Source organism: Thalassophryne amazonica, chromosome 22 (assembly GCF_902500255.1).
Source record: "Thalassophryne amazonica chromosome 22, fThaAma1.1, whole genome shotgun sequence".
Taxonomy (NCBI): domain Eukaryota; kingdom Metazoa; phylum Chordata; class Actinopteri; order Batrachoidiformes; family Batrachoididae; genus Thalassophryne; species Thalassophryne amazonica.
In genome coordinates, this window is record NC_047124.1 from 13,314,564 (window position 1) to 13,341,518 (window position 26,955).

General features: G+C 40.1%; 1 protein-coding gene across 3 annotated transcripts in view; it reads right to left on the bottom strand.

The window, feature by feature from the left end:
* Positions 1-3,910: 3,910 nt before the first annotated feature.
* Positions 3,911-26,955, bottom strand: part of kcnc2 (potassium voltage-gated channel, Shaw-related subfamily, member 2) — a 101,397-nt gene continuing 78,352 nt past the window's right edge. The window contains exons 2-5 of one of the 3 annotated variants that reach the window (XM_034162996.1): positions 21,435-22,368; positions 17,282-17,452; positions 16,967-17,028; positions 7,784-7,856 (exon numbers count right to left, since the gene is read on the bottom strand). In XM_034162996.1, the coding sequence (XP_034018887.1) occupies positions 16,976-17,028; positions 17,282-17,452; positions 21,435-22,368 (1,158 nt within the window). In that variant the 3' untranslated portion in view covers positions 7,784-7,856; positions 16,967-16,975. Of the gene's footprint in view, positions 4,112-7,695; positions 7,857-16,966; positions 17,029-17,281; positions 17,453-21,434; positions 22,369-26,955 lie in introns of those variants that run through there. The other 2 variants (XM_034162995.1, XM_034162993.1) reach the window with 2 other exon arrangements.

Sequence of the window (26,955 nt, forward strand, 5' to 3'; positions counted from 1 at the left end):
ATGTCCGTGTTGTTTCCCCTCACTGCAAGTGGGAAAGGAGAGATGTTCACCCCCACACACCAAAGGGTACTTTCCAAATGCTGGTCTTGAATTTGGCACACAGCAACAATATACTGTGACAGTCTATAATCCAGTTTCTTCTTCTGGCGGTGGTGAGTGTAAAAATCTGAAAATACTTAACGTTTAACCTCATGTACCAACACGGTGAGTGGCTGCTGCTCTCACAGCCAGCGGTGGTGGAATTTTCTGTCAACACCTCACTAAACGCCTCATCACGTTTCCTGTACATGAAATACCACCATGTGAACATAGGATTGGAGGTGTTGTTTTTATAGGATTGTTTTTGCCAAATGATGTACTGCCAATCAGTAGCTTGTTTTTAGCAACATCCACGTCACTGCGGTTTTTATATTGTTCTTTCTTCCTATGCTGACTTAACAGTTGAGACATCCCTCAGGTGCACATTCCATTCAGCTTATGATCGTAAGTTTCTGATTTTTACTGGTCAATATAAACAACCAGAAGGCTCCCACTACTTTCTTATTTAACCACACCCATGACTGTCAAAATAATAGCATGATCAGCTTAAAATAAAAACACAATTTCTTCATTTCTTTTCCCCTCACAAACTCTGATCAGTATTTTTCCACATTTTTGTAGCTTTATTCATTTTTAATATTGTTGTTTCATTTTAAATCTTATGCATTTTGTACCACTGACAGATGTTTTGAGCCGTATTATCTATTCTGGATGGTATATTAGAGCAAAGCAAAAAAACTCAACCTTCTACTAATTCTCCCAGGTTTTTACCAATTTCCATCATACTTGGTCTGCCAATGACTATTGACCATGAAATTGCCGTTAAAGAATTAATTTTAGCAAAGGTCAAGGAATTTGATTTTCATTCTAATTTGGACCAAATGTGGCAAACAGGTGGATTTTACAGCAGTCCCGGAAAGGTCACCAAAGGTCAGTCATTTGGGTGAAGGCCAAGGTTTCTGGGGTCAAATGTCAGATTGTCATAGACTTTACGGTCTTCATGTCCATTGGTACCTAATTTGTCAAAATCCCAGAATCGTCGTTTGGAAGAGATAAAAGGTCACATGTCACACAGGAATATGAAAGACAGGAAACAGTTTGTTAAAAGATAAATAGTTTATGTGAACCGCTCACATAGCATTTACCTTTAATCTATACACATCATTTGAACGTGATATACAGTATGTCTTATTCATTGAATTTTTTTAATTTTTTTTTTACAATTTGACTTTTTTCAGCATGCACTTTAGAATGCCAACAAAAAGCTCCACAAATACGGACGTCAAACTAGAATTTTTTCCACACAGTAAAACATACAAATATGAAGTTGATTCAGACGCCTGTCGGCATGAGGACACGGCGGAAAAGCACAGCATCAGACTATCACAGGATAGAGCAGCGTACTCAACATTAAGACACAAATATACATGTTCTGAATTCAAAAAAATCAACACGTTCAAGTTACGTCAACTGAAAAATACACAAAGAACGGTAACCCCCCTTCCCCTTTGTTAATCCAAAGAGTAAAGCAGCGTGTGTACTACACAGATTTTGGGGAACAGGCTGATATTTGACAGCTAACCGACAGCTAGCTTCTTACGCGTCTCGTTTTAACGGGCTGCTGTATTCACAGTGTGGATCGGTGCGTTTTGATTTCGGGTGCTTATTGCAAATCCGATCTCATTGTTGGGTTTATGGCATTGCTACTGTGCAGGTGCAGTCATTATAGAAGTCCCATGTTTTACGTGGTAAACTTCTGCTACACTTTTGCTCCACCCCCGCTGGCGAGGGCAAATACTGTATTTGGAAGAAGATAGTGTTATATCTCTCTCTCCCACTTTACATCCATCACTTATTACAATACGGACAAAAAAGTACTCATTCCAAAGGGCTTTTATGTGTATTTGTCTTATCAAATTTATAAAAAGGCTTCTTTAAAAAATAATTTAAAAAGGGGTTTAATGTCAATATGAAAACAGACCTCTACACATAATCTGAATTAAATAAATAAACCTCCCAAATTTAATAAAACTCAACTGAATCACACTTTTATAGCCAGCTGGCCTTAAGTAAAAGCAATATGATTAAAAAAAACATTAAAAAGCAATTATGATTAAAAAACATTCAATTACGTTTATTTTCTGTTAGCTTTCATTTAGCTACATGGAAGCTAACAAATGTATTATACACTGTGTATTATGAAGTATATTATTTCAAAGTGTATCAAAGTTATATTCACTTAAAGATTTTATCTTATTTAGCTTTGTATTTAGCCAGTTTTATGAGATATTCATTTAAGTTTAGATGTGTTTAGCGTTCATTTGGTTTTGAGTTTTAGATTTATTTTAAGATTTGCTTAGCTTTGAATTTAGCTAGCTTCATGAGTTATACCTATCTAGCTTAGTTTATGAGTTTAGCTGACATTATAAGCTACACTCATTTATTTATTTTAGCTCCATAGCTAGCCTTATATTTAGAGTTTTATAATTTTACATCCAGTTAGCTTTCTAGCCTTTAAAATTTATATTGATCATTATATATTCAGCGATTTAGTTGCTTCATTTTATTTTCAGCTCAGACAGGCAGCACATCTGTGGCGTAGGAGTTACAAATATAAAAACGGGTTTGATTCCAGGTGTGTCCTTCAGGCTTCCTGTCTGTGTCCTTGGATGAGACACTTCGTCTCCTTTGTTCGCATCCACCCAGCTGTAAATGGGTACCAGCCTGGACTCGAAAGTATCTGCTATGGACCTGCGTCGTGTCCAAGGGGAGTTGTTGACTCTCATACGTTTCATGCTACAATCTCCAGGGATACCCACCAGCACTGACGGTAGAGCTGTCATGGGTGGTTTGGTGGCTTCCATCATTGGTACAAATGCAATCTATTTACCTGGAAATTGTGTAAAGAACTGATTTTTTTTTTCTTCCAATTTGACATCATTAAAAAGGAAAAGGCCCAGAGGGTGAGTACTTTTTATAATCACCTCATGAGGAATAATCAGGTACAACGTACTCATAGTTTGGTTTGTGAAGAGACAGCTGCAGCACTATTGCAGGATAGCTGCACTTTAAAATGCACCATTGGAGGACTTCTACAATGACACGCTAAAGCCACCTTGACACTTGCATGAATTTGATCCCCGCACTGGCACGCAATTCGACATGCCAATGAGTAAACTCGTAAACTGTTGGAAATTGTACGAGGCCCTGCGCGCAATGACACGCAGTGTTTACGAATAGGTTGTGCAATGTTCATAACTAGGTCACGCAAGTGGCATGAAATTTTTGCCTCGCACAGTTTACGACGAGTTTACGTGGCAGTGCGAGAGATCAAATTCATACAAGCATCAAGGTGGTTTAAAACTAATGGGAAGAGTGACAGCCACTCAAGTCCGCTCACTGGAACTTGCAGACTGCTGCTCTTACCCTGGAGTTTTAAGATTACAAACATTAACGCACAGTTGAGCAATTAACCTACTAAAAACGAAAAGTGGAAAAAAAACTAAATCAAAATGTCACATTTATTCAACTTAGCACATTTGTCTCTCTACACTGTATATACTGTATGTAGAATTTCATATTTGAATATACTCCCATTGTTAGAACACAAAGTGCATCAAATGATACGTCTAAAATACACTTATTGCGAGGAGGGATACCACAGCGAGAAAAGTGATCAGCGCCGGATTCGCCATCAAAACACGGATGTGGGAACGGAGCCGTTCGGCCCCTCATGTGCTGTTGTTTTATATACAGGTGCGTTACTGTACAGCTGCTTGTCTCCACCCACCAAGCCCCGCCCACCTCCCCACTGATGTGACAGTTCGGTTGAGCCGTGCAGCAGGAACTCAGCTGTAGTAAATGCTCGAGTCCTCCCAGAATTCCCTTTGTTCATCAGTTCTTGCTCACTGATCCGTGGGCTGGCCGGTTGTCAGCAGCAACGCATGACTTCTTGTCGATATTGTCCTGTAGGAGGGGCCTCATAGCGCCACATGGGATCCTCCCACTGCAATAGGTCCTCATACTGATGACAGTCTTATCCCACCGTCATTCAAATAGGAAAAAGAATCATCTAAACAAAATATAAACACACCCCGAAATATCAGAAATGCATCAGGTTTGATCAGTCTCATTCTTCAAGAACTTGACACGCGCAAATAATACATCTAAGCAGATACCAGGAATGATGAAAACATACTAGCAGGGGTGATTCAACAATCTGGTGTGCAGACAGGGCAATGTTTGCAAGAGGAGAGCTTTTTGTTTTTTTTTTAAATTGACTTTTTGCCGAGATGTGGCATAAGATGCATCTCACGAGCCAGTTGCTAAGCAACCCTCTGCTACTGATACAGACGTGGAAAGGGACGTGTGAGACGCATCACTGATGTCTGCTGTCCTGCACCTGTTGGTGCCACACCATTTGTGCGACATCATGACAGCTTTTGTTAATAATGAATGACGCAGCCTCTTTCAAGAAAAAAAAAAAAAACAAGGCTGCTCCCATTTGAGTTTGAAAGACAACTGGAATCATTCTGTGGGGAAAAGGGCAGTTACAGCAATCAGCAAGATTCTGACAAGACCCAAGAACCATCTGATTCCCCTTTTTATCTATGGTCCAAGCAGGTTTTTGCTACCACCTAAGGTGGCAAAGCAACACTTACAATCCAGTCTGAGTATACTACAGCCTACACAAAAATATGAGTGCCAGGTATAGTCAGGTAGGGGTCAACGCAGGGGTTAAAACTGAAAAATGCTTCAAATATGTTGAAAAGTATACATTATTATACGTCTGTTCACAAGGAATCCAAAAAGGCAAAGTTTGGACTATCCATGGCCAAATGTCGTGGAGTTATGGGTTTAAAAAAAAAGCCAAAATGATACCTAAAGCCAACCTGAGTTTGAACAACGGTCAAATATTGAAGTTACTCCAATTTTGACACAGTGTTGCAAATTATTTGTTGAGCTAATGGTATTATTATTTTTTTTTAAAGGAACAGTCTGCACCATCTGTTATGTTGAGTTATCGCATTATGTGTTCACTATAACGGCACACCGTCTGAATTCTCAGCTATGAAATTTGGGGTACCTCAGGGTACCGTTTTGGGTCCACTGTTGTTCTCCCTATATGTTACACCTCTTGGTCAGATTATTTGGAGTCACGGAAATGATTTTCACTGTTATGTTGACAACCTCCACATGTACTTGCTGGTCTGTATTGCAAGTGATGTCTCTCAGATCACAAAACTACAGTCTTGTGTGGTTGCAATGAAAGATTTTCTGCTATTGAACACAGATAAAAATTGATAAGTCTTTATGATCAATTAATATTGTCCCTTGGTAACTGAGAGTCTGTGTGAAAAAGTTAAAAATCTCAGTGTGACTTTTGCACAGTAGGGAGGCTGTACGATAGCCCATTTTCATTGCATTATATTGCAGTGATTATACCTATTCATTCTATGGCAGATACTCAAATTTTGATTTATACTTTTCTGTTGTCCAGAATTGATAGCTGTAATGTTTTATTTTCTAGAGTGCCACGTAAGAGTGTGACATATCTACAGATGGAACAGAATACTGCTGCTCGAGTTTTGAAGAAAAAAAAAAAGTCAGGAGGTTTGATCACATCACACCCGTTCTGGCTTCCCTTCACTGGCTCCTTTTTAATTTTGATTTTAATTAGTGATGAGGGACTTTGTGGATTTGTTTTTTATTTAAAATGGTATTCATTAATTATCATCACCATCACAGAATCCGGTAGACGTCTACCTTGTTTGTCTGCTACTTTGGAGACCAATCATTCAAAACAGTCAACCATTCTGTTTTTAAATCCTCTCAGCTGAACCAATCATTTGCATCACCTTTCACCAAAATTAGAACAAATTTGATGTCTGACCACTGTGCAAACTGACACGGGTCTTTGTCACCATTTTGCTGTTTTTACCCCATAACTCCATAAATTTAGGCCATAGACACTGTGGGGTTTTATCCCAGACGCACTTTTTTTGTAATCTTATGATCACACAAATGATAACGTATACGTCTCAACAAGATTGAAGCATTTTATATTTTACCCCTGAGTACTCATTGATCCCTACCTGAGTATAACGTAGGTGACACTGATTGGGTCTGAAAGACTATTTCTGCTGTTTATTAGCATTAAATCTCAAAAGGTATTAAGAGATTTTAAATACACTATGAGAAGAAGGGTGAGGGTCAAGAAAGATTTAAAATAAGTGAATTTAAAAAAATTACTGTACCACTCTCCAACTACTTATATACCTGAGAACCTGACTTATGGAGAATTAAAAAAAACCCCACAGCAAATCTGAGGTGGATCTGCATGTTGATTTGGCACAAGTTTTGCACTGCATGCCCTTCCTGAAGCAAATCCACATTGCATGGACAATGGGCAGGGGTGGCCTTGAACCAAGAACCTTCTACACTGGAAACAACCGCTTGGCTAAACTTAGTTGTGATAATCATTGGGTCCAAATAAACTATGTTACATCGTGATATTTTTACAGCTGTCAGTTATGATGTAACATCTCTATGACAACACTCAAACTGGTTTTACACCATCTTTTCCAAATGCACGTTTCAGGTTTTGAAGACCAATTTGAGTGCAATGGGTGAACTTTTTTATATCAGTTTTTTTTTTTTTTTTTTTTACAGACACATCAGGTGGAACCATTTAATGGTGCATGTTTGACTCTGTCTGCAGAAATATTTCTAATGATTATTGAATTACCCCTGTGATTTTTTAATTATTTAAGTGCGCGTGAGAGGTTTCTGCAATCTGGCCTCAGAATGTTACCTTTCGCGAAACCCATTGACAGAACGCCGCTTTCTGCTTGTGTGAAACCAGTACAAATGTCTCTGCAGTTATCTGAGAGTAAAGAGAGATATAAAAACTCGTCTTTTTTTTAAACGAACAAACAAACAAACCAAAAAACCATCGAGGGAGAAACATGTTAATCGATGAGCATAATCCCACATGCAAAGACAAACAAAACCCCAGTTTGATGTCTGTGGTTCTAATGTTCAGCAAGCCAATGTGACACCACGTTTAAAATTCAACCCCGTGCACACCCTTAAAATCAGTCTCTCCTCGCCACACTGCTTGCAGATGATGGTTTATGAGATGATCCAAGCAAAAACACGAGCAGACCCAGCAGCAGGTGAATGGCGACAGACTGTGCATGTGCTTATGTGAGTTTAAAAAAGATGTCTTCCAGACGCCCATCTTCCTGCTCCCATCTCCAGCCCGAAAATAAAGCAACAAAGCAACATCACAGTCAAATGAGGATGAAATGAAATGTCATCTCAGTCTTTTTTTGGAAGCACATTTTTCAAGGTATCTAAATATAACATCTAATATCCCTGATTATTAATGTCCTTTATTAAATGTTATGGCTGCAGCTTGTGAAACCACCAGGCGTTTTACTTCAAGTCTGAAAGTACCACAACAGTCAACTAAAAGGTATGCCAGAACTGACTAGTTGGCTAAGAATATTAACCTTGAGGCAGAAGGAGAAAGTTAATTTTTTTTCAAGTTTAACCACTGATCACAATATCTACTGAGGTCAGTAATAATACCAGAGGGTGGTGATTCATGTGGGGGTAGAATGCGAGTTCTTAACATGAGTTCAAAGTAGCCTGAGGTTGGGCATCTCAGAGGATGGAGGGGATGGGGGAGCGAGAGCGCCTCAGTGGGCAGGGTGATCCATACGGCGAGGTCACAGGAGACAACCTCAGGGTGTTACCAGCCATGCTCGCCATGCCCGCTATGTTGTTTAAGCTCTGGGATTTCTCATAGCCTTCAGATGAGAGGTGTGAAGCGAGAGAGAGTCGACGGCGGCAGTGGTGGAGGTGGTTGTGGTTTTGCAGGAACAGGACATGAACACACACAGGCAGGCAGGCAACGATCCGAGTCCAAGCCAGCCGAGTGAACCGAGACAAGACAGAAGACAGGAGTAAGACAGAGCAACAGTAACATACTGTGTAATGAGGTGCATGCACAGCACGTTTTGTCACAATGATGGTAAAGCAAATTAGAGGCCGTGTCTGAAATCACTTTCGATGTTGTCCGTCAGACAACAATGTAGAAATTTAACAAGTGGTCAGCATTTTACTTTGCCAAACAGTAATTGTCTTTCGACAGGATATTGGGTTATGTGGAAGAGAAATTAAAACAGATGTAGAACAAGTTGTGCTTAGAACATAAACTGAAGGAATGAGAGAAAGAGATCAGGGCATAAAACAGAGAGAAGGCGATGTGCATGTGAATGAGCAGTAGTGATCATCCAACTCTCAAGCAGCCAAGAAACACAATGTGTATGTTAGAAAATGGCTAGCACAAAAAGATGTTAAAATGTTAATAGTAAAAATAAATAAATCGGGCTGCTGATACAATGTGCCCCCCCCCCAAATAAAAGCCTTTTCTTTATAAAAAAGATTTGGTCCTCAGAAAGTTTCTTTTTCCCCTGTAGACTTGTCTTGATAAAGGGGATTTGTCTTTAATAATAATCAAAATTCCTACAATACAACTAAACTGTGTGGTGCCCAGAGTATGAGTACACGACTGAGTGTTGAAGGGAGTGATTTCGGACAAAGCCTTAGTTTGAAAATGTTTTTTGGAGGCAGAGCTGCTTTGTAGGGACAACTCAAATATTTTAGTGTCTACGTGTCTGAGTGACACAGAATTTGAAGACCTCCCAAAAGTTATGCAAGCATACAGCTAGTTAGCTACAGTGCTAATGATATAAGATGATAAATATGTGGATTTTTGTCTTTGCTAAAGTGATCTCTTCATTTGTCTGTCTGACTACAGGCACCGGACTCACAAAAACACAGAGCCAGGAAAATCTCATTTTTGACCATTGAAAGCAGACAAATGTTATCGACTCCGATAACAGAGAATTATCAAAGATAATTCCGATAATGTTTTCATTATCGGAAACCATCATCGGACTAATTATCTTCCAATGAATTACTGTCCGATAACTTTTAAACCGATAACGTACTAAACTAAGCTGAACAGTGAAAAACATTTTTAAAAAAGTTAAAGCTGTTGAGACCTACCTGTTAAAAGTTTCCTAATAGGCATGTTGTTCTACCCTCTGCAAACAGAAACCACTCTATCGTCTGTAAGCAAAGGAGAACTGGTGACCAAAAAAAGTCATTTCCTTTACCACCATACTAACATAATCACAATGTCACCAAGTCAACCTGAGGCGTACATGTTTAACTTATGGTTCAAATTTGAACCACTCATTTTAGACAAGTTATTTAAAATTACTGTCATGTCTGAAGTTTATAAAGTGAAAATATCAGATATATGTTTTCGTTTTAAAGTAATGTGCTAATTTTTAAGGTTTTGTGAGCACATGCTGTGCCAGGCAGCAATGCATTATGGGTAGCATAAGGTAATCTCAGACGTTCACGACAGGACAAATGCATTTCAGACACTCTGTTCAGGGTCCACAGATAACAGCATTAAACTCTAGTGCCTAAAACTCTCGTGAATATATTCTCTGGGTTTACAGACGTTAGTGTATTTGCATTTGTTAAATTCCACGCATCTTAAATGTAGCAGACAGATTATCTGGAATTTTGTTTGACATTTTTTCAAGGCCGCTACTGCCATCTACTGGCCAGGAGTGTTCATGGCAGTATTAAACGTCTGGGTACATGGCTGCTCTCAAAGTGTTGGTATTGTCCAGGCGCATTTTGTGTGCATATATTTGTTAACTTTGTATTCTAAAACTATGGTTAGAAGTAATTCCGACTCCTTATCGGTCCACATGAACGAGGTTGGCACCATGTTTTTAGTTTTTGTGGAAGTGACGACAAGAGAATAAGGCTCCTGATTGGATAGAATTTTAATCAGTACCGCCACCCAAAGGTTTGGCAGACTAATTACAACACATTTATACAGTTCAATGTAGATGTAAAGTTTTTCCCCCAAACTGAAAGGGTAAGATATTCGGTTTTACAAATACCCGACAACGTGTACATGGCCTTATGTCTGTGAAAGGCACTATATAAATAAATTTACTTACTTACTTACTAATATTGAGTGCACGTTTTACAACATCATAAAAGTTTTAAAACATGCAATTGCGATGACACTTCCAGGGCTCCGTAAAAATGCCTGTTTTTACAAATAAAAATGGAATATTTTACAAAAGCACATTTATCTTTAAACCAACACACGTCACATTAACGTGTTGGTTTACATAATGGATTACTGAACCAATCACTGTTTAGCACTTTTACCCAGAATGCTTTGTGGTCTGTTACAAAACCTCAGAATTAGTGCCTTATTCAACATTAAAAGATATGTTATATTTTAACTTTGTACAAATGACAGAATTGACATTAATGGAGTTATTCTATCAGTATTTTCATAAAACCATAAGTTAGTATGACTTTATTTTTCAAGACCACCGCCTGACCGGCGTGTTAAAATTGATAGGGAGTTGGTCTTATGGCTGCTCTTGGTGTGGCTCTGTGGTGGGAGCTCTGTTGTAAACAAGAGCTTCCAGCAGGGGCAGAAGGTTGAAAGAAAAATGATTATGATTAATAAAGAGTTGATTTCGTGGGTGCTCTCAGGATTTGTCTGTGCTGCTTCCTGCAGGGGGCAGCACGGTCAAACATTCTTGCTTATTCTTTAGGTCTTTTACCGCTTTTGATGCTTTCAAAAGTGATTGTGTTAAAAATCAATTTCAGCTCTTTAGTAACTGAAAATGTCCCATAGACAATGCTGGAATTTATCAGTCATCGATTATCTGTAACTTTCGATACATTTTTGGGTGGTTTATCAGTTTATCTTTATCAAAGATAACTTTTCAGTTATCTTATCTGTTATCGAAGTTAATTTTTTGGTTATCTGTGCCCACCACTGTGTGTGTGTGTGTGTATGTATATATATATATATATATATATATATATATATATATATATATATATATATATATATATATATATATGTGCTTAGAAAAAAGAAATAATTTGTCATGAACATGCAAAAAAATTAGGTTAGGATTCCACCAAGAATCAAACCTACATTAGCTCATTCAGATTCCAGTACTGTAAGAGCTATGCCATGGAACAGAAAAGTGAAAAGGAGAGATTGTACCTGGAAAGTTGCCGGGAACTTTTGGCTATCTTCCAACAGTCACACGATATAAATGCCGTTTTCCTGCTTTGACAAATTTGTGAGTCTCCAACTGACAATTCAATGTCTTAAAAATTAAAATTTTGACAAAAATGGTGATTGAGGTAGGTGGTATCTCCAATATTTTCTTTAGCATTCTTGTCTTATGACATCACAAAGCTCTGATGAAAAAATATATATAGATATATAACAATAAAAAGTATTTCTCCATTATTTCCACAATGATAAATAATTTTCCTCTAGTTGCTTGTTGCCCACCCTGCAAGTATCCAATCAGATTATCTGAGCCTCAGCTGCAGCTCCGCCTCTTTCAAAAGATTAAAAATCCATTCTATCATATCTCAGGAAGTACACAGCTGCTGTTATTCTTAAATTATCAAATGGCATCATCATGAGTATTTTCTTTCATGCTTAATTTATACAGCTTTCATGCTTAATTTATACAGCTGTAATTGATCAAAAATGAAAATTATTTTACAAATATTTTCATTAGTGGCATTACATTGCAGCACACATTTCAAACAGTCATAGGAAGACTCTACCAGCATGCACAAGCTGCACAAGATAACGAATAGATCAGGCTGTAGTCTGCACATATTCACGATGATGAGGATGATTAAAATACAAATTAAATATTAATGCTTTCTGCACTCTTCACAGCAGCTCAAACCTCTAAACATACATGTCATGCACCCCGGAAATCTGGCATTTATTGCAAAACAAACAAGCAAGCCATAGCAGCCAGATTTCAAATGAAGCATGCCAATCAGCCGGTGTAAATGCCGATGAGGAACGGCGAATGGAAATGCAGCCTTGTTACCATATGGCACCGTGCGCAGCACTGAGAGGCAAATTAAGCAGCAGCTGACCGGGCTGACCAGAGAGCAGGCTGGGTTAATGCCAACAGGTAACGAGGAGCAAAGTGGACCCGGCTTTTTATGCTCATCAGCGGCAGCGACTGCAGCCGCAAAGCAGAAGAGCCACAGCTGGTCGGACGCCCACGTCGATAAAACAAGAGTTGCACTGTTCAGAGAGAAACCATCACCATGCTCTCCTTAAGGAGCCACATGAAAAAGTAATTCAGAGATGAAGATTCAAATAGTCCTCAGACATTAAAGATAAACATTGAATGTTAAAGCTACAGTGTGTAGGATTTTATATCACCTAGTGGTGAGGTTGCAGATTGCATTACACAATGTTGGTTCACTTCACATTCGCTCCTTTGATGACAGGGACTCACATTCTGAGCATATAAATGGTTACCAATGCTATATTCCACACCCCTAAATCCTACACACTGTAGCTTTAAACGATTAAAGCGGCACTTCTTTTATCTGGTCCATTTGGACGAACAGCGGTGGTGAAATCTGCAGATTAGTTTCATTATGGACAGACGCTGTACAATTCTGGACTTTCATCACCCCCAAAGTTTGAGTTGTTGTTGTTTACTGTGCTTCACACAAGCCTCAGTAAAGATATTTTCATCCTTTTTCACAGAGCAATCGCTCACTCAAACGTAGGTATATTTAGCTTCCTACCATAAACAATCACTGACAGTGCTCCTTGGATTCTGCAGCAATTATTTCCAAACACATTTGTTCACATTGTTTGTGACTTTTATATGTTGGGTTACATTTTTATTATTCACAGATTTTACAAGACTGCATTGTTTTGAAGCATGATTCACCGAGACTATTTTTCTGCAGCTGCTGAAAACACGAAGTGATGATGTTACAAATCAAATTGTTTTTGCTTTGAAACAGGACATGGCAAAAGTTGCTCTTCAAGACAAGAGCAATACTGAAGTTCAATTTTGGTGACATAATATTTTGAGGGAAACAAGTTGTACTGTTACAAGAATAATGGCATTTTGGTGTGAAAAATGACATTTAAAATATGTAATAACCTTAATAAAATAATTGTAGTAGCACTCAGGATAATCTGGTGTCAGAACTGAGTTATGTTACTTTTTATTTAACCTTTCACTTATCACAGAGACACAAACAAGCCTCATTTTCACTCATTTTATTACAGTCCCACCACAATAAAGTGATTATCATTGGTCTGTATTGATTTGCATTGTTTGTGATTGAGGAGGAGTGGCCGAGGATGAAAGCTTTGTTTATGTTGTAAAGTGTGGCACATGCACAACATCTACTTGTTTAAAAAAAAAAAAAAAAAAAATCATAGCACAATTAATATCTCAGTTTTTGTTTGCTTTCAGTTTGCTGATGATGTGATGTGAAGTTGTGATAAAAGTAAAATTTGCTTTTGTGTCTGTGTAAATATGCTTGTATCTTAGCAGGATATCATAGGCAAATCTGATTTAAAAAAAATAATAAATAACTCAGACTTGGTAACTGCACTGAGCCTATGGATTAGAAAAATTTAGATTTTCTTTTTTTATTTTGGACATTCAACCAGCAATGTCAAAGCTCAAGGTCAAAATTATGGTCCCAAGCTGATACATACAAAATGGCTAGTTCGTATATGTTTATTAATGACAACAATGAAAAGGCACATTGGCTTGATCTGTATTGCAATACTTAATGTCAATAAAAACAGAACAAACAGAATTAAAATAGCTTTGTGGGAAGAGCTATTTGTGCACTGAATGCTGCGATTGTGTGTTTTTTAAAACTAGGTCTTATGTAGAATTTTTTTTAGGGCTATTTATTTATTTTAGTTATTTATTTTAATTGTGCTTTTAAGAGATTGTTTTTAATTTCATTGTCATGCACAGTATTTTTTTTCTGGTGTCATGTACAATGATAATAATAAATGAAATCTGAAACTGTTGGGATAGACTCCAGCTTCCCCCCGTAACCCTTAACTGGAGTAAGTGGGTATAGAAAATGGATGGATGGATAAATGGCAAAAAAAAAAAAAATAAAAAAATAATAATAATAATAGACACATCAGATATTTTAACAGTGGGGCAAGTTACGTTGTACTGCTTCACATTTTATTGGGTTTAAGCTTAAAATGAACTGTTTCACACCCAAGATCTGGTGATGGGATAGTGTCTACATGCATAGATTGAACTGTTTGATTTAAGAATGTTCAACATTAAATCTCAGTCCCGGATACCTACTGACATTACAAAACCACGCCTTAATTCTCAAAACAGAATGACTTTTCCCCCTCAAAATGTTATTTCAATCTGAGAATCTCCGATTCCATTTGCCCCATCACTACCCCTAATATTCTGGTGTACTTTTGAGAATATGTGAGCCTAAATGATATATTATCCCATTAGAACTGTGGAAAACTAGAAAGGATCAGCGTGCCAAATCAGCTGCTTAAATTCAATTTAACAGTATTCTCAACTTCCAGCGCAACACTCTGTGATTTGCCTGGTGCAGTGATTACAGCAGAGCAGTAACAGGACATTAGATTAGCTTGTTGGAGGCCGTTAACTCCTGATACAAGACAATCGGCTCCACAGAATAGCAACACTTCAGGCCACATGTAGCGCGAAACCTGCTTAAAATTCTGGATTTAGCAAGAATTTAAATTGTATGTCCATCAGCTGCAGCATAAACTCAACTCATCTGCTGCTCAGTTTACAGGTTTTCTTTTTTTTTTTTTTTTTTGCCCTTTCTTGCCTTTGAACTCAGGTAATTTAAGTAATCTGAAGATCACAGTGACCTTTAGTTTGGGTCAAAGTGTTCAGAAGGTTTTGCCCTTTCTATGTCAGACTGTTACCCCGGCGGTGCCGCATAAAAGCTTTTAAAGGTGAAGGCTGACAAACCTAACAGCAAAATTTGCAGGCAAATTTTGTCTGTGTTCTTTCTGATTGGGAACAATGCACAGTTTGGTTCCCCAGCAAAGGTTTTATGGGGACGCAAACTTTGCCAACAATGTCCAATCATTGTCCAGTCAGAAATAAGCATCAGCTCATTCAGGTGATGCGACGATAGTCGAGGTCAGCGCATATTGTTCATGGCAGCTGAACTGATTTGTTCATCGGTATTAAAAGTAGGCAGCCACAACATTTGAATTCTGAGGTCCGGTCCATTTGAGTGCTGATCCAAACTGTGCTTTCCACAAACTTAACATCGATATTCAACAATAATACAATGCCAAGATGAACTACTCACCTCCTGTGTTTTTTGGATATTTTGCTTGTTTCATGACATAAAAAAAAAAAAAAAAAAATCTGGCTTGCTTATGCAGGGGAGAAAAAAAATCTTTAAAGCTACAGTGTGCAGAATTTAGTGACATCTGGTGGTGAGGTTGCAATTCATGATTGTGTTTCCCTTTACATTTTTGCATCTTTAGTGGCACTTGATCTTAGTTTCATATGTCAATCAAAACTGCGATTAAAGGTTTGGGTGGACTGCAGAAAATTTCTAACTGGGCCAGTAGATTTTTAATTACGTGACCACTAAAGCTGAATACAGTGTAAAAAAAACAAAAAAACAAAAAGACGCAACATTCCATATAATCGAGCATGAAACTAGCATTTCACAAAAAAAAGAGAAGAGCCTTAGTCAGGGAGGTGACCAAGAACCCGATGGTTACTCTGTAATTAACTTTAGTGTTCCTCTGTGGAGAGACGAGAATCTTCCAAAAGGACAACCATCTCTGCAGCAATCCACCAATCAGGTCTGTATGGTAGAGTGGTCAGATGGAAGCCACTCCTTAGTAAAAGGCACATGGCAACCCACCTGGAGTTTGCCAAAAGGCACCTGAAAGACTCTGAGACCATAAGAAACAAAATTCTCTGGTCTGATGAGATAAAGTCTGAACTCTTTGGTGTGAATGTCAGGTGTCATGTTTGGAGGAAACCAGGCATCATGAAGCATGGTGGTGGCAGCATCATGCTGTGGGGATGTTTTTCAGCAGCAGGAACTGGGAGACGAGTCAGGATTGAGGGAAAGATGAATGCAGCAATGTACAGAGACATCCTGGATGAAAACCTACTCCAGAGCGCACTTGACCTCAAACTGGGGCGATGGTTCATCTTTCAGCAGGACAATGATCCTAAGCACACAGCCAAGATATAAAAGGAGTGACTTCAGGACAACTCTGTGAATGTCCTTGAGTGGTCCAGCCAGAGCCCAGACCTGAATCTGGCTGACTATCCCTGGAAACATCTGAAAATGGTTGTGCACTGATGCTCCCCATCCAACCTGATGGAGCTTGAGAGGTGCTGCAAAGAGGAATGGACAAAACTGCCAAAAGATGGGTGCACCAAGCTTGTGGCATCATATTCAAGAAGACTTGAGGCTGTAATTGCTGCCAAAGGTGCATCAACAAAGTACTGAGCAAAGAGTGTGAATACTTACGTACGTGTGATTTCTTAGTTATTGATTTTGAGTAAATTTTCAAAAATAAAAAAGAAGCTTTTTTCATGTTGTCATTACGGGGTGTTGTGAGACGAATTTTGAGGAAAAAAATTTTTTTTTCATCCATTTTGGAATAAGGCTGCACATAACACAATGTGGAAAAGCGAATTGCTGTGAATACTTTCCGGATGCACCGACTGCATTATATGAAACAATCTGGTTTATTTGTGAACATACAGACATGGCCATACCAAGTGTTTTATTAGTGTTACTAAGCAACAAGAAAGAAAAAAAAGAGAGAAAAAAAGGACAAACTGTGAGGAAAGCAACAGTTGTGATTCAGCTGCATGGACACTTCTGCCCTTCAGAATTGCCAAAATCAAAAGCTGCACCGTAACTGAGCAGCAGCGGCGGCGGCGGCAGCTCTACAGTGTGGATTCCCAGGTTACGTTACCTGAGCTGATTAGGCCTGAACAAAGAGCCTTCGCCTCTCCAGGGACGTTGGTGCTGCGGTTGCTAAAGAGGATGCGGATCAACGGATGAAGATTGTGACTGATCTTTTATTACCAGTTGCCCTCAGGAAATCCGTTTGAAGTCGAAACTTACCCACATTTATGAATGACAACTAATGTATCAGGATTTATGCACAACAGCAAATGTGACTCGCGGAATGATTCACCCTAAACGGTTTCACACCTTTACACAAATAAATTACTTTGATAAAATGACAAATTCATGGGTAAAACTTTTTTTTTTTTTTTTTTTTTACCTGATTTTCGTATCCCTCCGTCCGCGGGGCAGGTGTAGTCACTTGCAGCGAGCAGGAAGCATGTCCCGGTGCTCCGGTGGTCCTGTTCCCGGGTGCTGGACCTTCTCATGGGGATCCTGTCCTCTGGAGATATGGTCAGATCGCTTCCCCTGCTGCAGTCCGCTGAGAGAACTGTGGAGGAGAATCAGGGCAGCCCAAAAATAAGGAAGTTTAAAAAAAAAAAAAACCCTGACAATCTGGTCCATAAGTATTTAGACAGTGACCCAGTTTTATAGTTCTGCATTTGTACAATATGAAACAAAGATGCGCTTGTAGATCAAACTTTCAAATATAATTCAAACTGTTTAAAGGAAACACTTTGAATTAACCATTTTTTTATATGTAGTTCCTCCATTTTCAGAGGCCATATGTAGTTGGACAAACTAAATATGATTATTTTTTAATACAAATGATCACTTTTAAGTCAGGAGACATCAATCTCTGATAAGAACTTGATTTAATCAGAAGAGTTATGCAGAAAGTTACTTTTACGCTAAAACCATATCAGTTTTTCTTAACTTAGTCTATAAAAACTAAACTGCTTTATGTGTTTCATGATATCAAGTTATAATAAAAAAAAAAGGATTTAAAAAAAAAAAAAAAACAAGGTTTGTAAAATGATGCAGTGTTAAATCAACTTGACAGAAGCGTCCTAATGTCCAGAGTTAAATTAACACCAGAAAGTTTTGCATTCAACATTCTACCAGAGTTCAAATCTTTAACTCTTAACTCCAGTGAGTAGTCTAGGGTTTAAAATTGTTACGGTTTGTGTACTGACCACATGCAAAGACTTCAGGTTGGATTCGAACCCAAACTCATCTAGTTATGAGGCAACGAAACCGTCATGTGCCTGATTGTGTATTTCCAGTGACCACGACGTTAAACCACACAGGCGAACACAGCAGACCATTTGTGAATAAAGTTGAATCGTGAATTATTCTTTGGTTATTTAATGAGGTTCTGAGACCTAATAAACAGATTGCGAGGAGTCCGGTGCACGTATCTACTCTGTAGACTGTACAGAATCTGACAATGATTTCCATCAATATCAGATGTGTCTGAGTAAATTACTGACACATGTCCAGAGGGAAAACAGTCACCTACAGTCCAAAATGAACAATCCTAGCTGGAAGAAATACTATGACCGCTCTCATCTTCTACTCTCAGTACCTTTTTCACTGCCTCCCTCGTCACTGTGGCAACAAGGGATGAAGACTACAAGGTAAAATATTTCAGTCTCAGTGACGAAGCCGCTGTGGTGCTTGTGCCTCTGAAGGGGAAAGCTATATTTCTACTCTTGAGGAGATACTCTCGCGGTTGGTCAATTAAAATACTTTATCAGTTTTGCTTTGTGGTTACACCCTAGATTAGATATCAGATTAGGTAGCTCAGTTAGATAGATCTTTGGCTATCAATATGTAGACCTGGTTTCAGTTCCCACTCTGTGCTTCAGGCTGCCTGTGTCCTTAGACAAGACCCTTCATCTGCATTGTCCCAGTCCAACAACGTTATAAATTAATACTGGCTTTGGCTGGGGAAGTAACTTGCATTGGACTGGTGGTCCATCCAAGCGGAGTTGTAGACTCTCATCTGCTTTACTATACGGTATCTGGATATAATGAACCTTTGGGCCTATTCACCTTATTCAGGAAGTCAGGGTGGGTGGCTCCATTTTGTCAAGCAACTTCCGGTTTGCCACTGTGTCAATGATTAGCTACGCGGGGAACACAGTATGCTAGAAGTGTCCAAACATGAGCAGCATTAATTGTTCAGTTTGTGGGTGCCACAACAACTGGAATAAGAGGAAACTATCGCTTTCAGAACAATATTTTGAACATGAAAAGGAGAGATCTGAGTGCTGTGCATGAGCACTTGTTCCCTCCTCCATTGAAAGACGAGGATCTCCGGTGCTGGCTGAAGGCGCTGATTTGAAACATCCACCCAAATGTCCCTATGTCTGTTCTTTTCATTTTATGGAGAAAAAACCCACACCACTGGATCTTTACCCAGATAAATAGTTGGACTACATTTTTTTTTCAATTTCAATTTATTTAAATTTATATAGCGCCAAATCACAACAGAGTTGCCTCAAGGCGCTTCACACAAGTAAGGTCTAACCTTACTAACCCCCAGAGCAGCAATGGTAAGGAAAAACTCCCTCTGAGGAAGAAACCTCAAGCAGACCAGACTCAAAGGGGTGACCCTCTGCTTGGGCCATGCTACAGACATAAATTACAGAACAATTCACAAAACGAATATACAGGAAATGCAGTTGGTGCACAGGACAGGAGGGTCTGCAGTACAAAACCACACCCATCTCTGGATGGAGCTGCACCTTAAACAGGGAGAAAAAAAAAAACCAGAATCAGGCATCAGCAAGACAAGACATACAGCATAATTTGCCAACATTAAACAACAAGAAAAACAGGAAATACTAAGGTGATCGCCGGCCACTAGCTCTAAGCTTCTCTAAAAGAAGCAGAATTTATGTAAAGTTGAGGCCGCGGCACGCTTTGTTTCCTAATAAAATGAATTTAAAAGAGTAAAAAGTGTAAAACTATACTATGCCAGTATTAGTGCATCTTAAGTCTGGACTTGAAAGTCTCCACAGAGTTTGATTGTTTTATTGACGCAGGGAGATCATTCCACAGAACAGGGGCACGATAAGAGAAAGCTCTGTGACCCGCAGACTTCTTATTCACCATAGGGACACAAAGTAGTCCTGCACCCTGAGAACGCAAAGCCTGGGTCGGTATGTAGGGTTTAATTAGGTCAGCTAAGTAGGGAGGTGCCAGACAGTGAACAATTTTATAGACTAGTAGCAGAATCTTAAAATCTGATCCCACTGGGACAGGAAGCCAGTGAAGAGATGCCAAAATGGGTGTAATGTGGTTGAACTTTCTGCTTCGTGTCAAAAGTCTGGCTGCAGCATTTTGAACCAACTGGAGAGCCCTAATGCTGGACTGTGGTAAACCAGAAAATAGAACATTGCAGTAGTCCAATCTAGAAGAGATAAACGCATGGATCAGGGTCTCAGCATCAGTCATAGACAGGATGGGATGAATCTATATTTCGCAGATGGAAGAAAGCAGTCCTCGTAATATTTCTACAACTCTCCGTTGAAGAAGCCATGGCGAATGCTAGTGAGACAAACGGGTAAGCTGTGTTCGTAGCGTTAGCTGCTATCTAATTTACTCATTTTCTGGCGTTTGATACAACCAAGCACTGCATGAAATAACATCATAAGTATATTAATGTTACATAATCTTGGCATTATGGTGGTGCTACTTGTCGGGTAGTATTTTAACTTGGTTGTGCTTTTATACAACACAAAGCTCGTAGTTCCTCATAGCCAAATGGTCCACACTGAGCGACAACAGAAAGTAGTTAGAAATAATCGAGGGCCAGTTTTTAATGTCATCTTCCTGCTCTGTTATGACCCGTGGGTGAGCCAGAGTCATTCCCTTTCAGCTTTTGAAAAAGGTTTTTGTTTCAACCCATGGAATGACTTCCATTGTTCTATATTGAAAACACCGCTCAGCGGAGGGCCCAAGACAAAACGAAAATGCCTCCATTGTAAAAGTGGGTGGGGCTGAATAAGGTGAATACTGGACTTACTTCTTCCTTAATCAACAAAGGAGCAGAGTTGGAATTCTATTTGCCAGCAGGTGTCTACAGAACTTTGCGATAAGGTCAATTCAAAAGATACAACTTGCAATGTTAATGAAAGACAAAAAAGATATAGTTGCCATCAGTTTTTATTTTTTTAGTTAGACCTTTGCCAGACCAAAAAATAAAAAAACGATCTTAGAAAATTCTGCCAAGTCAAATTCATTTATGAGGTACTGTATCAGACAATGCCCTGTGACATAATGCTGGCCTGTCCAGAATATACCCCCACCTTTCACCCAATGACTGCTGGGATAGACTCAAGCCTCCCTGTGATCCTTAACTGGAATTAGCAGGTTTAGAAAATGGATGGATCACAAACAAGGCATTTAGACACAAAAAGGATGGGATAATCACACACCTTTCTCACTTGAAAACATTTGTCAGTGCAACTTGAACTTTAGTGTGGTTGTGTGGTCATGATATTCTGGTCTGGTGGTCTTACCTGAGCGGTTGCATTCTAGTACTCTGCTCCCTTTTACATGGCACAGGTCACCTTGAGTGCTGTTGTAGGTGGTGCTGAGATCGGCTTTACAGTAGGTTGGGGAGCCTCCCTGCACCGCCTGAGGGATATGCTTCCTCCTCTTCTTAGGTAGCTTCTGCTTGGCCATGGCCAGGGAGTAGTACATCCCAAAGTTATTGACAATCACAGGCACAGGCATGGCTATCGTCAGCACACCAGCCAAGGCACACAGTGCGCCCACCACCATGCCCGACCAGGTCTGTGGATACATATCACCATAGCCTAGTGTAGTCATGGTTACCACAGCCCACCAAAAGCCAATGGGGATGTTCTTGAACATAGTATGTTTGTTAGCAGTTGGATCATTTGGCCTGGCGCCGATGCGCTCAGCGTAGTAGATCATAGTAGCAAAAATTAGCACTCCCAATGCCAGGAATATGATGAGCAGCAGGAATTCGTTGGTGCTGGCACGCAACGTATGGCCGAGCACCCTGAGCCCCACAAAATGACGTGTTAGCTTGAAGATACGCAGGATACGAACGAAACGCACCACCCTGAGGAAACCCAAAACATCCTTGGCAGCTTTTGAAGAAAGGCCACTCAACCCTACCTCCAAGTAGAAAGGCAGAATGGCCACAAAGTCAATGATGTTGAGCACACTCTTTACAAACTCCAGCTTGACTGGGCAGAAGGTCACACGCACCAGGAACTCAATTGTGAACCAGAAGACGCAAACACCCTCCACATATGTGAGCGCTGGATCAGTTTCAATCTCATACTGTGGGCCAGAGGCTGGAAAAGTGTCATTCTGCATCCCCTCTGTCTTGTTCTTGATGGTGTTGAATGCCTCATGAGTCTCCAAGCAAAAGGTGGTGATGGAAACCAGGATGAAGAACAAAGATGCAAAGGCAATAAACTGCAGAAGAGGAGAAGAAGAAGAGAAAAAGAGTGTAAAAGAGAAAGCAAGAACTTGAACTTAATACCTATTTATCTGAGCGTTTTGCATCTTTAATGCATGACTTTCTGTAGCGTACTTACCACAAGATCAATCAATTCACTTACTCTCCAGAAAGAACGTGAACTCAGACATGTTTAATTAACGTGCATCAATCTGAATGGACTGCGGAGAAGCAATCTATGAAGGAGAGCAACAAATACTTTCCAGTGCTCCTTGTGAAAATGTAGTCTGGGAATAAAGACTTGAGACTGATTTTCCAGATGACACATGTTGAGAAGGTCACAGTGAAACAGAGGATATTTTTGAGGTGAACCCAGTGGGCAATAGGAGTATTTAATATACTGTAGTCTTGAGCACACGTCAGTGTTACGTTTCTCAAAATGTACAATATCTACTGATACTTGCATTGTAATAAAACAGTGGCATAGCAAGATTTTGGGATTGCATACGTGTGATATAAATGCTTTGCCCTTTATGCATCTATATGTCTTTAGTACTACGTCTCTTAACAGGATGCTTAGGTACTACTGTGTGAAACGAATGGTTACTTGGGTCATGAGCAGCATGGTGGCTTGGTGGGTTCTAAGGCATTCCCCCCGGTCTTTTTCCTGCCAGTCCTTTCCCAATTATATCCCCGTCCCCAACCTCGTGCATGTTTTCTTTTGTACTAGATTGCATTTACCTTTCAAACTGTACATACAACAGTAAATATAAACAAAACATTCCTGTTTTATTGGGACTTTATTTGTAATAACTAAATATTTACAAAACAAGCATGAAAAATTGGCATTACTATTTGATAATTTGGCATGTAAGGTTTATAGCTGCAAATTGTGGGCAATACCGCAGAGGAAGTCCAAGCAATCTTTCTCTTGATAGTCGGCCACAATAGGTACACTTGGGTTGTGGTGGGGCAGGCTCACCGGCTCCCAACTGCTGGACAGACTGTTCACTGCTCCTTCCTTCTTTAGTATATCCAACAACACGCAGATGTTCAGGTGGTGACAGCCAACACTAGCAGCTGTACGGTGGTGCCAGCTTTCTACGCTCTTGTTTGTGCATGGCAGCCCTTCTCATATTCTGGTTGACACATTCCAGATAGCAAAATCGAAAACTGGACCCTTGCGGTTTCTCCTACCTGGGCGACCGATGAAGGTGTCCTCAAAGTAGCTGGAGCTCCTCAGGCAGTCCCTCCTGAACCAGTTCAAACGAAGCGACCATATCTTCTGGTGCCACAAAGGCCAGAGCAGGCAACATCCTGGTTGCAAGGGAGAGCTTGGTGTCAGCAGCATATCTCTCCTGGAGCCCTTCCGCCTGCAGCCAACGGTACACACACTGGGCCAAGTGCTAAAGGCACCCTTGCAGCTCTGCTTCCCCGGGGTGGAAATCTCCCGATACTGGCTTGGAGGCTAGCACTGTTGCCTCGCAGTAAGAAGGTCATGGGATCAATTCCCACCTGTGCCCTTTCTATGTGGAGTTTGCATGTTCTCTCTGTGTTTGTGTGAGTTCCCGCGGGGTGCTCTGGCTTCCTCCCACATCCAAAAACATACAGGTTAGTTGTATTGGAAACTTTAAATTGCCCGTAGGTGTGTGTGTGTGTGAGAGAGAGAATGTGTTTGTTTGTCTATATATGGCCCTGTGACAGACTGGCGTCCTGTCCAGGGTGTACCTTGCCTCACGCCCCATCACTGCTGGGATAGGCTCCAGCTCCCCACTACCCGTAATTGGAGTATTACGTGCATTGTAAGGAACATCAGCTATGCCATATACCTCTATGTGTTCTTCAGGTTGGCATGGATGTTAACCAGTACATCCACTAGATGGCAGTGCACAGGCTTAAAGGTTTCAGTTCACACTGTGTGTTCATTTAACCTGCACGTAGCAAATCGGTAAGCAGGGTATTGTTTTAACTGCTGTGAGTGCGTCTGTGGACAAGATACTGTAGATATCTAGAGATGGTTAGATTTTGAAGTAGTTAAAAACAAACACACATCTTTTCAATATATGTTTTTGGCCCAAAAGGGACTGACGTACTTCACTCAGGAAGCAAAAACGAAGAAAAACAAAAACTTCATCAACAACCAGCATAATGCATTCTGCAACCTCACCAATAGAGGGCACTAAATTCTACACACTGAAGCTTTAAAGGGGAGTGATAGAGAGACACAGAGATATTCACTACGCCAAATGCCCTTCTAGCTTATTATTTGTGTCAAATAAAATGGGCATGACAATAAATTGGCAACAAATGAAAGTCATTTTTTTCTCACTCATCCATTTGTGTCTGGCCAGCCGTGTCCTAAGGCAACGAGTGGGACGTCCAAATCGTCCTCTTGGGTGCTATTTTCTAACCCCTTCCTCCATATTGACTTCCAGCATGAAGGAACGCACAGAAATGAGATCGCTTATCAAAACTCTATATTTTGTATTGCTGCAGGAGAGGTGACAGGAAAGACACAAGATGATGTCACAGAATATTTGGCAAAATCGCAGGATGACATAAGACTCTTATGTTTCATTTGCACGTTTCATGAATAAACAAAGCCTTTTGGGGGGGGGGGGGGGTCGTGAAAATGGTCCTTATGGTGCAAATGTGGACAGTGGTATTATTAAACAATCATAATGATCACACATTGTGTTTGTTTTGTGGTGACGCCAGATCTCGTTTTCTTCGTGCCTCACGTTACGGGTTTGAAGGAGACCGCCTGTCAGAAAGCAGCTCGGCCTCAATTTGCCAACATCCACGTCGAGTGAGATGGAGCAGATTTCCACACACGCAGCCCGCTGAGCTCCTTCTCCACCGTCCTCCCACTGGTGCGTTCTGCCTACTGAGCTCAAACAAGTCGTTTCACACCCTGCCTTGATTTGGACTGGATGAGTCACACTTGCTCGAAATATCATTGCCACTACTCTCTGTATGCGTTAGTGTGCACTTTGTCCAGATATTACAATTCGCATGCATCTCCAGCGTAGAATTCCACACTTTCAGCTTCATATTCATTGCACTTTAAAAGCAAAATTAAGCTACTTGTAATAAGCGTTATTTATTTAGTAATAAGGCCATTGCAAGCCTTCATATGTGCTTATTAACATCATTATGCGTTAATAAGAATAAAATGAAGTTTAATAACGGCATAATAAACATTTACTATTACATAATTACACATTCATGACCACCTATAAACTGTGTTTAGAGTTTACAGAGTGGTTATTATGATGTTTTAATTACAAGCATATTTACTGGGTCAAGATGATGCAGGTTTTCTTTGGTGCCGCTCACCTCAGCAGGTGATTTCACAGATAATCAGGACTTGAAGATGATGGGGAGGCTGTGCATCAGTAAAATCACCTGTTGATGAGATTGGTTGCAAGGAAACCCTTCACCATCTTGGCCCATCAAGCACAACGTTACCCAGCCCACATCTACAGCAACTGGATTTCTGGTAGTCCTTCATGCCGTTTCAGCATTCATCCAAGTGGCTTGTTCGGGACAAAAAGGATGATCGGTCCAGTGTTGAGTTAGAATGCTAACACTATTGAAGTCTGATCAGCTATGCGATGTAAGCCTATGGGGCGAGCTAAAAACCTCAAAGTAACCCGCTTGTATAGTGTACCCACTGAATAGCTGAAAACATTGTTACAAGTATCTGGCTGCATGGACAAGATCCCTACGGAGGCACATGTGTGCATGTTTACTTTAGTAAATGTAAGGAAGGATTTTAAAACAACTGATTAGGGAACAAACCAGAATTACAAGCCCCAACAACAATCAAATTTTATGGGTTTAGTGGAGAGTGGTATCACCAAATTGGAAAAAGGCTAAGGCACATACCCTCAGTTTGTAGATCCTAGAGCAGTGGTCTCCAAACTATTCCAGAAAGGGCAGAGAGGGTGCAGGTTTTCTTTGCACCCACTGACTTCAGCAGGGGATTTCACTGATGAACTCATCCCACCTGTTCAAAGGGATGTTAATCAGTGAAATCACCTGCTGAAGTCAGTGGCTGCAAAGAAAACCTGCACCCTCTTGGCCCTTTCTGGAATAGTTTGGAGACCACTGTCCTAGAGCATTAGCACGGCATTATGGTGGCACAAGCAGTTTGTGTGCTTGCTTTCAAAATAGAAGGTTCTAGGGTCAAGGCTACCTGTGGCCCAGTCACAATGTACATCTTAAAAAGGGCATTCAGTATAGGACTTATTTGACTCAGAGAAACCAAGAAAAAAAAAGCACTGGGTCGACTGCCCTCTGCTTTCTGAAAAAGTCTCAACCTTTTCAGCATGGTAAACCTTAAACCTTTCCTTTATACTGCATCTATTTTCACTCAGCTTTATATTCTTTTATGTTTTTCATATTCACTGCCTGACAGCCAACATGAAATGTGCCTGAACCTTCCGAACTCAGTGGAGACAAAGACAGCGAGGCAGTTTCATTATTTTCATATCACCAGCTGGAACACAGCCGTGGCCACAGTGCATTCTGGTCCATTGATGTAGGTTTTAGAACAAACATACCACATTCTCCATGAAATAACAGTCTTTTTTATTCTG